General features: G+C 43.3%; 2 protein-coding genes across 4 annotated transcripts in view; both read left to right on the top strand.

Annotated features, from left to right (window-relative positions):
- Window positions 1-13975, top strand: part of AP1S3 (adaptor related protein complex 1 subunit sigma 3) — a 54821-nt gene that overhangs the window by 15691 nt on the left and 25155 nt on the right. Inside the window, exon 5 of one of the 2 annotated variants that reach the window (XM_009089227.4) lies at window positions 192-674. The exons of the other annotated variant lie outside the window; for it this stretch is intronic. Coding sequence (XP_009087475.1) covers window positions 192-227 — 36 coding nt within the window. The 3' untranslated portion in view covers window positions 228-674. Of the gene's footprint in view, window positions 1-191; window positions 675-13975 lie in introns of those variants that run through there. 2 annotated transcript variants of the gene reach the window in all.
- Window positions 4253-13975, top strand: part of SCG2 (secretogranin II) — a 37081-nt gene continuing 27358 nt past the window's right edge. Inside the window, exon 1 of one of the 2 annotated variants that reach the window (XM_050977961.1) lies at window positions 4253-4370. In XM_050977961.1, the coding sequence (XP_050833918.1) occupies window positions 4277-4370 (94 nt within the window). In that variant the 5' untranslated portion in view covers window positions 4253-4276. Of the gene's footprint in view, window positions 4371-10775; window positions 10985-13975 lie in introns of those variants that run through there. The other variant, XM_050977963.1, reaches the window with a different exon arrangement.

A 13975-nucleotide genomic window follows, 5' to 3' on the forward strand; every position in this document is an offset into this window, starting at 1 on the left:
TAAATGTCACATTTTATACCACTCTGTTACATGTTTTTAAAGCAGAATTATTTCTGCACTTTAATAAATTTTATATCATTTCCTGCAAAACTACAGCAGTCCTCAAAGAGGACAAAAGGATTTCTGTGACTATTACTGTACCATTCCATAATGCATCAGTTGGTTTTTTTTTGTTTGTTTGTTTATTCTAGACAGTGGAAGAATACATGAACAAGCCTGCATTTTAATGTTAAACTACCTGGAGAGAAAACTGCTGTATGCACCTCTTAAGTGCACTTCCTGAAATTCTTCCCAATGTGCCAGATCTGCAGAGCAATACCAAAAACCAATAACTGACGGGGTTTGTTTGTATAATGGTGAAGATGAAGGTCAGCTAATGTAGCAGAGGGTTTAACAATTCTGTGCTTTGCATTACTCTGTACATGAGTTTCTCAGAGTTGTTATTGCCCCAGTCTAGTTTCTCTTCTCGTTGCTGGACTCAACTCTTGTTTTTTACCACATCTTTTAGCTACGGGTTTTGTCATCACAAGATGCTCCTCTGACAATACTTTGAAGAGGCATTTTTACTAGTTTTGTTCACTGCTGACTGTATGACTCTACTTTTGTACAAATGTCCATTATTTTGAATGTAATGGTTATTCTGCTGTAATAATAATTTTTTTCTAAAAGCCAAATTGTTGTGGGCCCTGATTTCACAAACTTGTTGTGTCAAGATTAACTGTTCAAGTATATGAGGAAATAATGCATCTCTTTGGGGCAGCTCCTTTCTTTGACTGTCTTCCTTCTCTTTTCTGCTCTAGTCTGCTAATAAGGCTGCTCCAACTGCTCCTAGAGTGCACTCCGTGCCTCCTTTTAATCTGGAATACTGTTTTGAAAGTAGGCTTCTCTAAGTTTAATGAATCCTCTTTTTGCTGCTGCATGCAGATGGCCTGTTTCTGTCTTTCTTCTCATTTTCCTATCCCCTTCCTAGATTCTCTGAACCTCTCCAAAGGCTCCAGACTTTGAAATTGTGTAGCATGAGTGCAGGAGAAAACCTGAAGAGAAAATTCAGCCTTTGGAAGATAATCTTGTGTGTCTTTTGGTATCCTAAACCTGTATTTCACAGAGTTTTTCAGTCTCAAATTCACACACCTGTTGGGATGATCAGCTTTCTAGTAGTTGAAAATGACCTGTTTTTTGAAGGTTGAGCAATTTAATCAGCTTTTTATAACTTTGCAAGCTGTGAAAAGGATAACATAGTAGAGAGGAGTCAGCTGGACTGTGTGCCCTCCTGTGTGGAGCCAGGTGTGCTAACTCGCCTTTCAGTGCAATTCAGACTCTATAAACTGACTGAACTGGCTCCCTTAAAGAGATTGTGCTCCTTTAACAGAATCCAAAGCTCAGAGAAATTCTGTTTATCTGAGCCCATAACTCTCAGCTAGATGTTTTGTTTCTGTCCAATCATGAAATTACTCTACACAAAAATTAGGGAAGTAATCAGAAAAATATGTCACAATGATCCAAGAATTGCTGCCTTTTCCTTCAATATGTACATTCCCCTTGATTTCTGGGATGTACAATCAATATTTTCTTTCAGAGGTCTTTCTAATCTTTAAATTAGTCCTGAATGCTTACTCTGATTTTGGCATTGCTCCTTCCTTCCTTCCTTCCTTATCAGTTTGCATATTCCTACAGAAGGGACACTGGGGTTTTTTGGAGAGTGGGGGCACTTTCACACAACACAACTTTGCTGATTGTCAGCCCACTATTCTGACTGTGCTTTCCAGTCTGTTAGTAAAACTGTGACAAACTGGTTCATAGCATCATGTTGCTCTTTTTTATAATTACTTTATCCATCTGTTTTCTCTGTATTGATGTCAAAGGCATACTTTTAGCCTGGAAAAGACAGTGAAAATTTCTGAAGGGCCTTTAATAGCTCTGAAGACATCCAGTTTAATAGTAAGTTATTGAAATTGTATGATTTGTATATTATTTTCTCATGGTTTGAAATTAAGTTTTTTAAAGTACAGCGTTTTATTGATTAAGAAATCATTAAGAAATCACTTCAGAATGTGCAAGGAGGCTGCTCATGCTCTTTGCCTTTATAAGTGACTTCTACTGACTGAAATCATCAGTAGCTTGATTTTACTCCCTTTTGGAGCCATGCTGTAATTCTTTGACTCTTAAACCTGTCATGTTGGTTGAATTCTGAATTAGATCAAAATAGGAGTACCAAAAAGATTTCTTGGTTCAAAAGCCTGTCTTTTCAGTCATTTTAAGAAGAGCTAGAAGGCTTCTTTCTGCATCATTTCAAGTTGAAGAGAATTCCTGATGGAAGAAAATAAAGGACTAGGTAGAAGTACTTATACCAGCCATATCAGTGTAGCATCTGAAATAAATAGCATTGCCAAACTGGTGTATCCAGTGTCAGCTTGAGAAGTGTGAAGGAATTAGTCTGCTAAGTGTGAAGGATTTAGTCTGGTTTCCTTACCCTAGTGCAAAAATTCCTTGGAATATGGTGTGCCTGTTGTGCCGCCTGCCTCTGTGCTACAAAGATGAATGGAAAGCATGTTAAGTACTCTAAAAGAACTGCTGAATTATGTTCATGATTCAAGAAACTCCTGCTGCTTTTGTGTGTAGGAGAGCTCCACAAAGCAGGCAGGTGAGCCTTAGCCTTGTATGTGACTTGTGCCTGCATACTTAAAAGCAGGTGGGTTTGAAACATAAAACTTGTATTTAAACTTCTAACAACCTTCAGTGAGAAAGGGATCACTCAGGTAAGTAACATTGTAATGGAACTCAGTTCACCTCAGATCTTCTTCCAAAGGGAAGAAGCCCAAATGAAGCCCAGTTGTCAAGTCACCTTTAGGTTGCTGTCAGACTGCACATGTTCCCATCTTTGTGAACTTCATTGTCACTAACAGAACCCTACACAGATTAGTGCACTGCAGTGCCTAGCTCATCAGAAGATTTGTGTCTCCTGATGTCTTAGTTCCTTGGCTTTTCTTGGAGCAGGAGGTGCAGATGTCTTGTACATATTCACTAATCTCTGAAGCATGTAATTTATGTTTGCTGTTGATGTTTCTCTTTTCAACTTGCCTGACTATCCTAGTCAAGTTTTCTGAGAAACTTTATGAAATTAATATCCAAAAAACTATTAGCAAGCTCCTTAAATATTCCCCATCTGATAATCTTTTGCCATTAGCTAAACTCTCACCTTGCTGACAAGCTTTCAGCACGTCCTAGTTTGCAAAATTGCATTTACTAAAATAACCATTAATCATAGTCATGGTGCTAGCCTAGATTCCCTTCCTTGCTCTCACCAGCTGCATGTAACAAAAAGCTGCTTGATTTTCATGTGAGCATCCCTGCCTGGAGGATTCTTAGTGTGATCTTGCTGCTCAGTGGTTGGGACAGAGCTGCTTCTCTGTCGTGCAACTATTTGCAACACATGATTTGAGACACCTCTGAACATATCATGGCAGAAGAGACAAACATTAGACTGGGATAAAAACAAGTGTAATAGTGTCAGAAGTAATAGAAATACGACAAATCATCGTGAGAGAGGCAAGAGCGGCAGGATCACACAGGATTCATGAATTTTTATAACTTTTGTTTCTTTTTTCATTGTGAATTTCTAAGTGTTCATTAAAAGGTGTCAGTTCTTTAAAATAATTTAAGAAAACTGACATTTAGGTTACCTCCTATCAGATTTGTTTAACCAAGAGCCACTGAATATCTTCAATACTTTCCCCAGCTGCTCCTGCAACCAACCTGTGCTTTCAGAAACCCCAGTGGGAAACTAAAGGTAAAGTTCAGGTGTGATTCTGCATCTGAATTTTCCTTAGACATAATGATGTACTTACAAAAGAGTGAATTACTAGTTTTTTTAAATTTATTTCACAGTCCTTTCAATAGAGAGCATATTTTTTATCCTCTGCTTAGCACTGTGCTGCATTGGAGTAATGGAGCATGCAGAATGAATACATGAGGTGTTGGTTGGGGCTGGCTTATAAGGGAAGATCAGAGTGTGAGTGGGGCTTTCAAAGGTACCCAGAGATGTTCAGTCCACAGTCCCCTCAAAATACCAAGGCAGTTCCCAGAGAGAGAGGGAGAAAGAGAGCTCCCATCCCTGCCTGTCCCTGACGCTCTGTTCCTCTGCAAGTGCGTGTGCAGGCATTTATTTCTGTCAGCACAGCCTCTCTGAGGGGGTGTTGCTCTCACCCTGCCTGAGATGACTAAACCCAAAGGTCTCAGTTCTGCAGCTGATCTGTATGGTGAGGTTTTCATTACCTTTATGCAGTGTCTTTATGAGCATGGAGTCTGCATCATCCTCCTGCATCACTGGATTTGTGGTTTAGAGGGCTGGCAGAACTCTGGGCTCAGACCAGGTAACAGTGTCCTTCTGGGGGAGCTGACAGCATTCCTGCTGAATTCAGAAGTGTGTGTGTTCCTTGGCAGGATCACAGTACAAAGGAAATAGAGCTGTTGATTTAAATGTCTGTTAGCATATTTCAGGGATCTTTTTTCATGAGGATAGCTGGGCTGGGTTACAGTGTATGAGTGAAAGCTTTGTGTTTGTAGCAGAAATAACAGGCTGTGCTTGCAGGAGAGTTAATGTTTGCTGTCATGGAAACCTGTTGCCTTGGAACATGATTAATGACACAGGCTAAGGGAAAAGGAGAAGCTATTCTTGAAATTAGTGTTCAGCAAACCCTAAGCAAGACCAGCAGTATATAATACTATGAATTTTAGTTATTTCAAATTCTGTTGTCCAGTTCACTTAACCTTGTCTTTTAATTCACTTATTCAACAGCTCATATAACCACATGTTTTTGTGCAAAGAAAGTAATTCAAAGCTAATCCTTTGGCTGACTAGAAAGAAATAGCACGTTACTTGCCCTCCCAGTACACTACAAAATTTGTTCAACTTTTGTGGAAAGCACACACTGAAGGCAAACTTGAGGCTGGTCTGGAATGCCAGGGGACAGTAGCAATTTAGCTGAGGACTTTTGCCTTTTGGCTGTAGTTGTAGGTTTCAGAGAGTTCAGGAATATGAGGTCAGGAACATTTCTGTGAACTGAGCCTTTTGGAAAAATCTGGTTACTCCTGTGTATTGGTGTGGTAAGACTGCTATTCTGTAATGCTGAAAGGAAACATACAAAAGGTGTTTTGAAGTTGGTGTCATCCTTCTGCCATCTCCTTTTAGAATTCCCACTGAGACTTCTTTCTTCTGGAGTTCCTGCTCCAAACCCAGTATGTCTCATTCCACACCAGATTCTGCCATGGGGAATAGAATGTTTTTCTCCTGCAGAAGTGAATTTGTGTGTCTGCTGTAAAAAACAGTGCTGAATGTAGAATCTCTAGTTTACACAGGGTGACAAATTCATTACAGCTTGCTGTGAATTTCAGGTGCCCTCTGGACCAGGATCTTGCATGAATAAATTACCAGCAGCTCTAAGTCTCCCTGCCTTTGGAGATCACACTTCAGGGCCCTTCTCCAAGCTCAGTGAGGGGTCAGCCTTAGCTGGGCTGAGCCAACACTGACAAGTCACAGGGGAACATCTTCAGAGAAGTTTCAGGTGAAAGAATCTTTTTATTTCTCCAGAGGGCTTAGGGTGGGGTTCTAGGTGAGTATTAGGCTGGATAACAGCTCTGAAGGCACAATCTGACAATGTGGCAAGAAGGAAATATTCTGGGAAAATGAGCAAGGAGCTGGCTGGATTTGTAAACTGACAGCTACACTGGGGTGAAGGAGGGTTTGTTCTGGTGTCTCTTGTCAAGGACAAGGTGGTCCTTCCTTGTTCTCAGAGGGAAAACTGGCTTGGATAATGAGTTCTTACTTGGCAAAGGCTGACACAGGGTTATGTTGGCAATGACAAGAATGTTCTGCTGCAAAAGGTACCACAGAGAGCAATGCAATACCATAAGTTATTTTAAAATACAGTAGTAAAACATTGATTCATTCTGCTTGGGTTAATACGAGGAAACATCAACATTTAGCATGACGCTTCTGTCGGAATGATGATGAAAACAATTAATTGTCAAAAAGGTTATGTCCTAATGTATATTCTAATATTTATGTTTAAGTCTGGCACAAGAGTGGAAAGCCTAAGACCTCAAGAAATCTTGTTCATCCTTCAGTCCCAGGCAAGATCAGCTGCTCTTAAATTCTGAGTGATGTTTTTGTAACTTCTTCAAATCAGCCTGTGCTGGACATTTCAGAACATTCCTGAAGAATCTGGCCTGAAACTAAACTCCCCTTCTGAGATGAAATGCTTTTCCTGATGCCAGCTCCTTTCTTGCAACATAAGCCCAGTACAACTTGTGATAGCAAGCAGAGACAAAGCCTCCATTCCATTTCCCTGCAGCAGCCCTTTCAGGGCTCTCTGTTCTGCTGTCCAGCTCCCAGGTAATGCTCAGGAGCAGGGAAGCTCAAGGCTGGCTGTGCCTTCAGAATGGGCTCTTGGGTGGTGTCTGCCTCGATCCTCGATCCTCTTGAGCTGCATTCCGTGGTGGTGATGAGTGGTTGGTCAGAAAATGTTCATAGCAACTAAACCAGTTAAAAGCAGGAGCATCATTCCTTTCTCCTGTTTTCTCACACTCTAACTGCTCAAAACAGCTGAGCATGAGGCCTGGATTCAGCAAATACTTTCTACCTTGTTACAAACATGGTAGAAAACTCAGACTGCTTTAAAGGGGTACCTGCATTTTTGAGTTTAAATTCCCCCCTGCCTGGCTGGCTCAGCCCTGAGGAAACAGCTGTTTCTTTCCAGGTGTAGGAAAAGGAGAGTTCTTTTCACTGTTAGAACTCTGGAGTCATGTTTTAAGATAAAATTAATGAGAAATAGAGCTTGTTTAAATTCTACAGGTTCTGGCTGTGGGTATGAGATTCCCACATGTAATTTTCCAGCTGGGAAGCAGCAGAAGAGCTCACCCCTAACAGGCAGGGCTTTTCTGGATGGCAGGAAACTTAAAATATGAAATGGGGTATGGCTGGAAGGCAGACAGTGAAGGAAGAAATTTCAGAAGGGATGATGTCTGGCTCCTCCTGTGGGGTGCTGGAGCACAGCTGGGCACAGCTGCAGCCTGGTGCCTGTGGAGGGGAGGGCTAAGAGTACCCATGGGCAGCTGGTTTCTGACAGTGTGGTGGCCAGGTTAGTCCTGTTCAGGAGATAAGTGCCCAAGCAGTGTCCCAAGATGTGTTGGCTTGGAGAGGAAATGGGAAATGAAATCCTTTGGGACAGCAGAAGGACTTGAGGGGCTGTCAGCAAGACACAAGGGTTTGCTGTTGTTTGGTTTGTCCTGCCATGCATTAACAAGCAGAGAAGCCTGTGTGTCATTTGCAAAGAAGGTTGTCCTAACAGCCATGTTGGAGCATCCAAAAATCTGGGACCCTAAATATCTGCAGATTACTTTGGTAAAACGAAAAACTAACAGAAAAGCAAGTGGATTCTTAGAGAGAACCTCCATTTCCCTTCTGTTCCTTAATGAAAATACAAAATTTGTTTATCAATGTATCGATGATTGTTGTGAACAGGAGTGAAAATGCTTCCTGCTCCCCTTCTGCTCCAAGGTGATCCCAGCCAGGAGCAGGAGGGAGCTCCTCCAGGTGTCTGGCATGCAGCTTCCCCTTGGCACAGGCTGGGGAAGCAGGAAATCTCTTAGTCAGGGAGGGCAGCCAAGGGCATTAGAGAAGTGCCCGGTAGCAGCTGGTGGGAGCAGAGGCAGACTGCCCTGCTGCCAGCATCCCTGCAGGGGCAGGGCAGGGAGGGTGAGCACCCCATGGGAAGGAGAGGCTTTTGCAAGGGGGAGGATTGAGCAGGAGGCCTTCAGGTGCAGTCTCCACTGCACCATTTTGGTGGTGTTATCCACAGCTTCCACTCATCCTGCTCTCTGCATTGCTGCTGCCCCCATTCTCTTTACCACTTTTTTGGTAAACCTTCCTTGTTTTTTCCAGCCTGGTTTTCCTTCCTTTCCTTTTCCTGATGTCTAGTCTTGCATAAACTCTCCTTCACCTCCTGTCTCTACCTCTCTACTCATTTTGAACTGACTTTCCCCAGAGGGAAGGCAAGGCTCTGTCTCTCCAGGGACAGCAGAGCAGCGGAGCCTGGGACCCTTGTTCTGCTACCCTCAGCTCCTGCTGATGGCACTTCCACCACCTTTCTCTCTTGTCTCCTTTCTGTGTGAGCTTCTGCCAAGGATGCAAAGTCTGTTGGAAGGCCTTGTTTGAGGAATGACCACATTTCTGGTGTTGAATATCCCATTTCTCCCCCTGAGTAACTGCAGAGCTCAGTCAAACTCAGGTGGGTTTTGCAGTTTGTGATGCTTTGCAAAAGGTGTTTCTGCTGCTAGATCAGATGGCAGCTTGGTGCTTTTCGAAATTGGAATGTTATTTAGAGTTCAAATATGAGATTAAGAGCCATATGGAAAACTGCTAAGACTTCATTGCTAATCAGTTCTAGAAAGATGATCAAGAAGAGTATTCACTCACATTTTAGCATGTTTCTTGTCCAGAGTTCACTCGGACACCCAGTGGGCATTTTTGCTATGAACTTTCCATCTCTGCTGCAGATCTATTTGAGAAAGCTGATTTGGAATGCAGGTAAACAGAGACCCTACAGAAAAGCAAGCAGTTAAACCAAGCCAAGGCTAAGAATGCTAACAGAGCCAAAAGGTCAGACAGGAAATGCGTTTCACACCAAAATGACAGAAAGGTGGTGTTGATTTTGTTGATTATTTTTAAATAGAAAAGTGTGTTGGGCAGAGGCTGGTGTCATGGCAACTCTTGGCTTGTGTGTGACAGTTTTTTCTGCACCTTTTCTGTCACATATGTTTGGTCTACCATTTCAGTCATCCTTGCCTTTCATACTGTGGCTGTAGCCTGGGCAGGCCTGGGGGAAGGAGCTCGGGTGTGAGCACAGCCATACCCCAGCAGCCTTTTCCATGTCTGCATAAACCTCCTGTGTGTGGCCAGTCCCACTCTGCCCCATGCACTTTCCAAACCTCCACTTTGCTCCCTAACTGACTGACTTTGATGAAGAGATGGAGCTAACAGCAGTATTTCTGCCTCCAACACCGTGCTGGGGAGGTCAGGATTCGGGAGCTGTAAGTGATGCTGCCCTCCAGGCAGCCAGGATTGGAACTAAATATATCCCCTGCCATTCTCAGCTGAGGAGTGAGAGTGCTGTCTGGGCTCACAGGAGGCTGGGGCTTGGCTGTGCTGCCTAAAGCTTGCAGAGAAAATATACATCACAGTTGTTAGTAATTAATCCCATGTAAGAGCTAAATCTCAAGTTACCCAGCTTGTTCCCCTCTCCATCACTTTGAAGCTTTTCTGGGTAAAATGCCACAGTGCATCTAACAGGACTTGCAGTCTCAAGTAAAATCCAAGTTTTAACTACATAGAAATAGACCCTTTCTAGGTTACTTCTGCTTTTAACTCTCAGTCCCATTTGTTTCACAAATTCAGGGCTGTGTTCGTGTGTGACTTTTTCGTGTCTTCACATTTCACATGGCCTTAGCAAGGCACAGAGGACAGAGGCTCTGCAGTTTGGTAGCACTGGACTTGCTGATGCTTCTCTTCCTGTCTGCTTGGGCACCCTCATCAGGTGCTGTGGGCAGCATCACTGGGGCATTCCAAGGACTGATGAACAGCTGCTCTGGCTGTGTCAGCATCTCCTGAGGCCCTCCCACCTTGCCATGAGCAGGGGAGGGCCAGGACAGGACATGCACTCACTGCCCTGCTCAGCAGGGAGGTTCCTGGGGCTGCACAAGCAGGGCTTGCCAGAAGGCCTAGGGCTGGGAGGGTTGTTTCCATTTCTCAGTCAGTATCTGATAAATCAGAGTGCCTGAAGAAGGATGTTTATGGGCTCAACAGAAAAGTTTGCACTTGGAAGGTGCTGTGGGTACATGCTCAGGCAGCAGCAGCAGAGATGACCCCTGACCAAACCCCTGTGTTTGGGAGGAAGTTCAGGCTGTTATGTTGATACCTTTTTTTATCTTTTTAATGAAACCTCCTTCCTGCCATTTCTGAGGAGAGGAGGCTTTGACGTCATGTGCTGATGAGTCACTGCTGTTAACAGGCCAGCAAGCAGGGATTGAGAGTGCTGTCTGCAGCAGCTGCTCTGTTAATCATTCACAAAAAGCCCAGAGAAAGCTCAAGGGGAATGCTTGTGAATAATTAAATTTCTGTTTTCATTATGAAGACGCAGTTGATTTACCTGGATCTGCTAGAATCCAGGTATTGGGAAGTGAGGGAAGAGGACAATGATCTCACTGATCTGTTGATACCACTGTAAATAGCTTTTAGATAGTCATTGGTATCAGCAAAGCATAGGCATGACTTAACAATTTCATGTAGAGCTTATGTAATATAGTTCTGACCATCATCTACATCTCACTTGCCACAACCACTTCAACTGTGTTTATGTTTTTGAGAAGAGAGTACTTGGGGAAGCAAATGCCCTTGATAGGGCAAGACATGGATTTTACTGGAAGGCTGGGTTTCTGTATGTATCTCATAGCCTAAAGTTGTGTATTCTCAAAGAAAGCAGAGTTGTGTTGTCATCTTATTGTGAAACCTCCATACCCTCTCAGTGATTTCTCATAGGTAGCTCCTCGCAGCACAACCAACAAACTCCAGCTCCCTCCTTAACCATCTCACCCACTCTTTTATAGCACTCATCCTCATTGGACTCAGCTGTGGCCAATTAAGGGCAGGCCTGTTCCTAATCTTTGGTAATTAGTACAGCTGCAACTCCTCAGGGGTTGAGATTGCCTTCTGCACTATCTTTATTCTCTTACATTCCATCCCCCCACAGAGTTGTCCAGGTTTGTTCTCTGAGAGTTCTTCTGTTCATAAACATCTTCTGGGGGTGACAGGATCATTTAGAGCTGCTGCTAAATTGGTATCATGACAAGAGATGCTGCACTCGTTGTGATGAGCTTTAAACTTCAGCTGCCAACATGCCACAATCAAAGGATTCATTGGATCCTGTTTTGGGTGAGTACTACTTTTATTTCAGAAAAGGTCAAAACTTCATAAATTCCTAAATACTGAATTATTCACTGCTGAACTTTTCCTCTCTAGTTTTAAATGTCTTGGACAAGAGCTGCTGCCTTTTACCCAGAGGTAGAGTAAGATGGGCAGTTTTATTCCCAAAGCAATCCCAACCCCTAGGTGGTCAGTTGAAGCTGCCTTAGAACAGAAGGATGGTGCTTGGTCTTGAAAATAAATGAGGTTTAGCTTTGCCTACACAGGTGGAGTGCTGGGACCGTGGGGAGTGTAGGAGTGCTTACAAACCCTGACTTTAATTATCTGTACAATGTGATGAGGAAGTTGTTCTGCCTGTCAGACAAATAAGAGAGAGCCCACACAACAAAACCATTTGAGTCTGATGAACCTTTCTGTCTTGGGGCATTTTTTTCATGGACCTGTGAAAGCCCAGGGATATATAGGCAGAACATAATTAACTAGAGCTCTTGAAAAGAAACTTTGAAATGATTTGTTGAAAACTGACTGTGTTTTTCATCTTTCAGCACTGTGGCCAATTTACTGTGGGTTTGCTGTCTTGAATTGATTTGTGCAAAGTTTAACTGATCCTATCAGCTCCTCCATACCCACATTAGCCCCAACTTCTACAGCTTCCTAAAATGTGCTCATTCAATGGACTGAGTTATTTTTATAGATAAAAAAATCCTGGCAGATGAAACCAAATACCATCCCTGTGGAAGAGAGTTGTCCTGGAGCTGCAATAGCTGATGATTTGCCATTTCTGCAATGAGATGATTTCCAGAGCCCACTTCTCAGCCTGCAGATACAATGGCCAGTCTGGACCCTTTCAGGAGAGCTGGCCTTGCTCCTTGAGCAGGGCCAGGCCTCCTGGTGGGGTGGCTGTTTAGATATTTGGGGTAACAGCAAAGGCCCAGCAGAGATGAGACAGGAAATCTTAGGGAGGGGAGCAGGGGGGTTCATTGGAATGGTGAAATCTGGGATGGGATTCCAGCAACAGGCTGACTGCCCTGGCTGGGGAAACCAGAGCCAGAAGGATGAGAGAGCAGCTCCAGTTATGAGGGTTGTAGCTTCCCAGATCACTGCCATGCTCCAGTGAGCAGGGAGCTTGTCAAACCCCCATGGAAGGGGGGATCAGAAGGAAATGAGGTTTGCATTGATTTTGGCAGTGGTAGAGCTCAGTTTACAGATGTCAGCAGTGAGAGGTTCTGTACATACCCTGTCCCAAGCAACTGGAGACCATGAACCAAGTGACTGTGTGCCCCACAGAATCAAAGCTGAGAAAAAGGGTGTCTGAGGATGGGTGATTTGTAACTTGGGTCCTGTGGCACATCTCTTCTGGAACTTTTCATGTCTGCCTTCTGAGCCTTTGAGACTCCTATGTTCAAATTCCTATTAATTTCTGGCCCTGGAGAGACATATTGAAAGATGTGATTCTAATAAGTAAATGACATTATAAGTATACCTGGCTTTACTAATAACTCCTGTTATTGTGAGATTTGGATTCTTCAGCATCACAAGGCACTGAGCCTAGACAGATATCCCACTCCATCTTGTGGGATAGAGCCCAGTTTGGATCTCAGAGCTTAGGGTAGTTATTTATACAGAAAGGGAAAAGGTGTCAGCAAAGCAAGCAGTGTTGCTTGCAGATGGAGCATACATGGTATGACATGCAATAATAATGAAGGTCTCACACCAGAGCTGCCAGCAAAACTGAGGAATATTGAAAATAGGGGGAATCAAACAGGGATTTAGGAAGTGTGGGAATAAAACAAAAGGAGGAAACCAGTTAAAATTTAAACCAAATAGTGTTTCTGGAATCAATATTTTTTGTCTCAAATGTTGGTTCTACAGAGGAGGCTTTTTTAAAGTTGCTCATTAAAAAGAGTCCTCCAAAAGAGCTGTTGTTCCCTGGGAAATCAGATGCATTGTGTAGTCAAATATCACATTAAAAATAGAGAAGGATTTCTGGAAAGATGTGGATGCAAGAAAGCAAAAGATTCTGAAGAGGCTGATAAGAGCCACCCAGAGAAAATGGCCATGTCAGGTGTATTGCAACACTGAGAAGCCATCAGCAACAAGAAATCCTCTGGGACACCAAAGCCTGGGACTGCACCTAATCCTGAGCACCTGGGAGCCTCTGAGCTCCCTCCATGCAGTCCCTGCCTTGTGGATGAGGACAGCTGATGGCCTTTGCTCTGACATTTCTATTACTGGAAGCACTCTCTGTGGGAAAGGCTGGAAAGGTTTAAAAACAAGTTTGAAGTTTTTCCTTATTCTCCAGACACATTTTTTTCTCTTAATTGCAAAGCAAGTATAGGCTTTTGGGTTTTTTTTTTTAATGACTGATTCAGCCAGCCATTTAATCTTTTGCTCTCTGTACTCAGCAAAAATGTGAGTTTGTCTGGAAAAATAATAATTGGAGAAAGATTAACACAAAGGACCAAAACAAACTGGGATTAAAGGATGGGTTCAGGAATCTTTCCCCAGGCCAAGTCAACAGTACCCAGAAATTGTCCAGTAGGTTTTGGCACAAATCAGTGTCTTTGGCACAAATCAGTGTCCAAGCCTGAGCCCCGTGGCATTGGAGGGTGGGTGTTCCCTCCCTCAGGCACTCTCATCTGAGCACATCCTGGCTGCTGCCTGCCTTGGTGCTCATTAGTGATCACAGTCTTGGGCAGGAAAAGGCACCACAGTTTGCTGGTCAAATCATCAGATTCCTCACTCACTTCTGGCCCCTCAGTTTGTGCCTGGGAGAGCTGACCAAGGCTCTGCCCAGGGCTGCAGTCAATGCCTTACTCACTCAGCAAAGCATCAGGGAGTTCTTGTAGGGCCAGAGCTGGTTTCATTAGGAGTGTCATCATTAATTATTGACAGAGCACTCAGAGATGTGATTGTGATAGTTCTGTTCTTTGTTTCTTTTATAATAAAAAGAAGAGCTTCAGAAGTTAAAATTTAAAAGTTTAAAACTTTACAGAGGTG

Source organism: Serinus canaria, chromosome 9 (assembly GCF_022539315.1).
Source record: "Serinus canaria isolate serCan28SL12 chromosome 9, serCan2020, whole genome shotgun sequence".
Lineage (NCBI taxonomy): Eukaryota > Metazoa > Chordata > Aves > Passeriformes > Fringillidae > Serinus > Serinus canaria.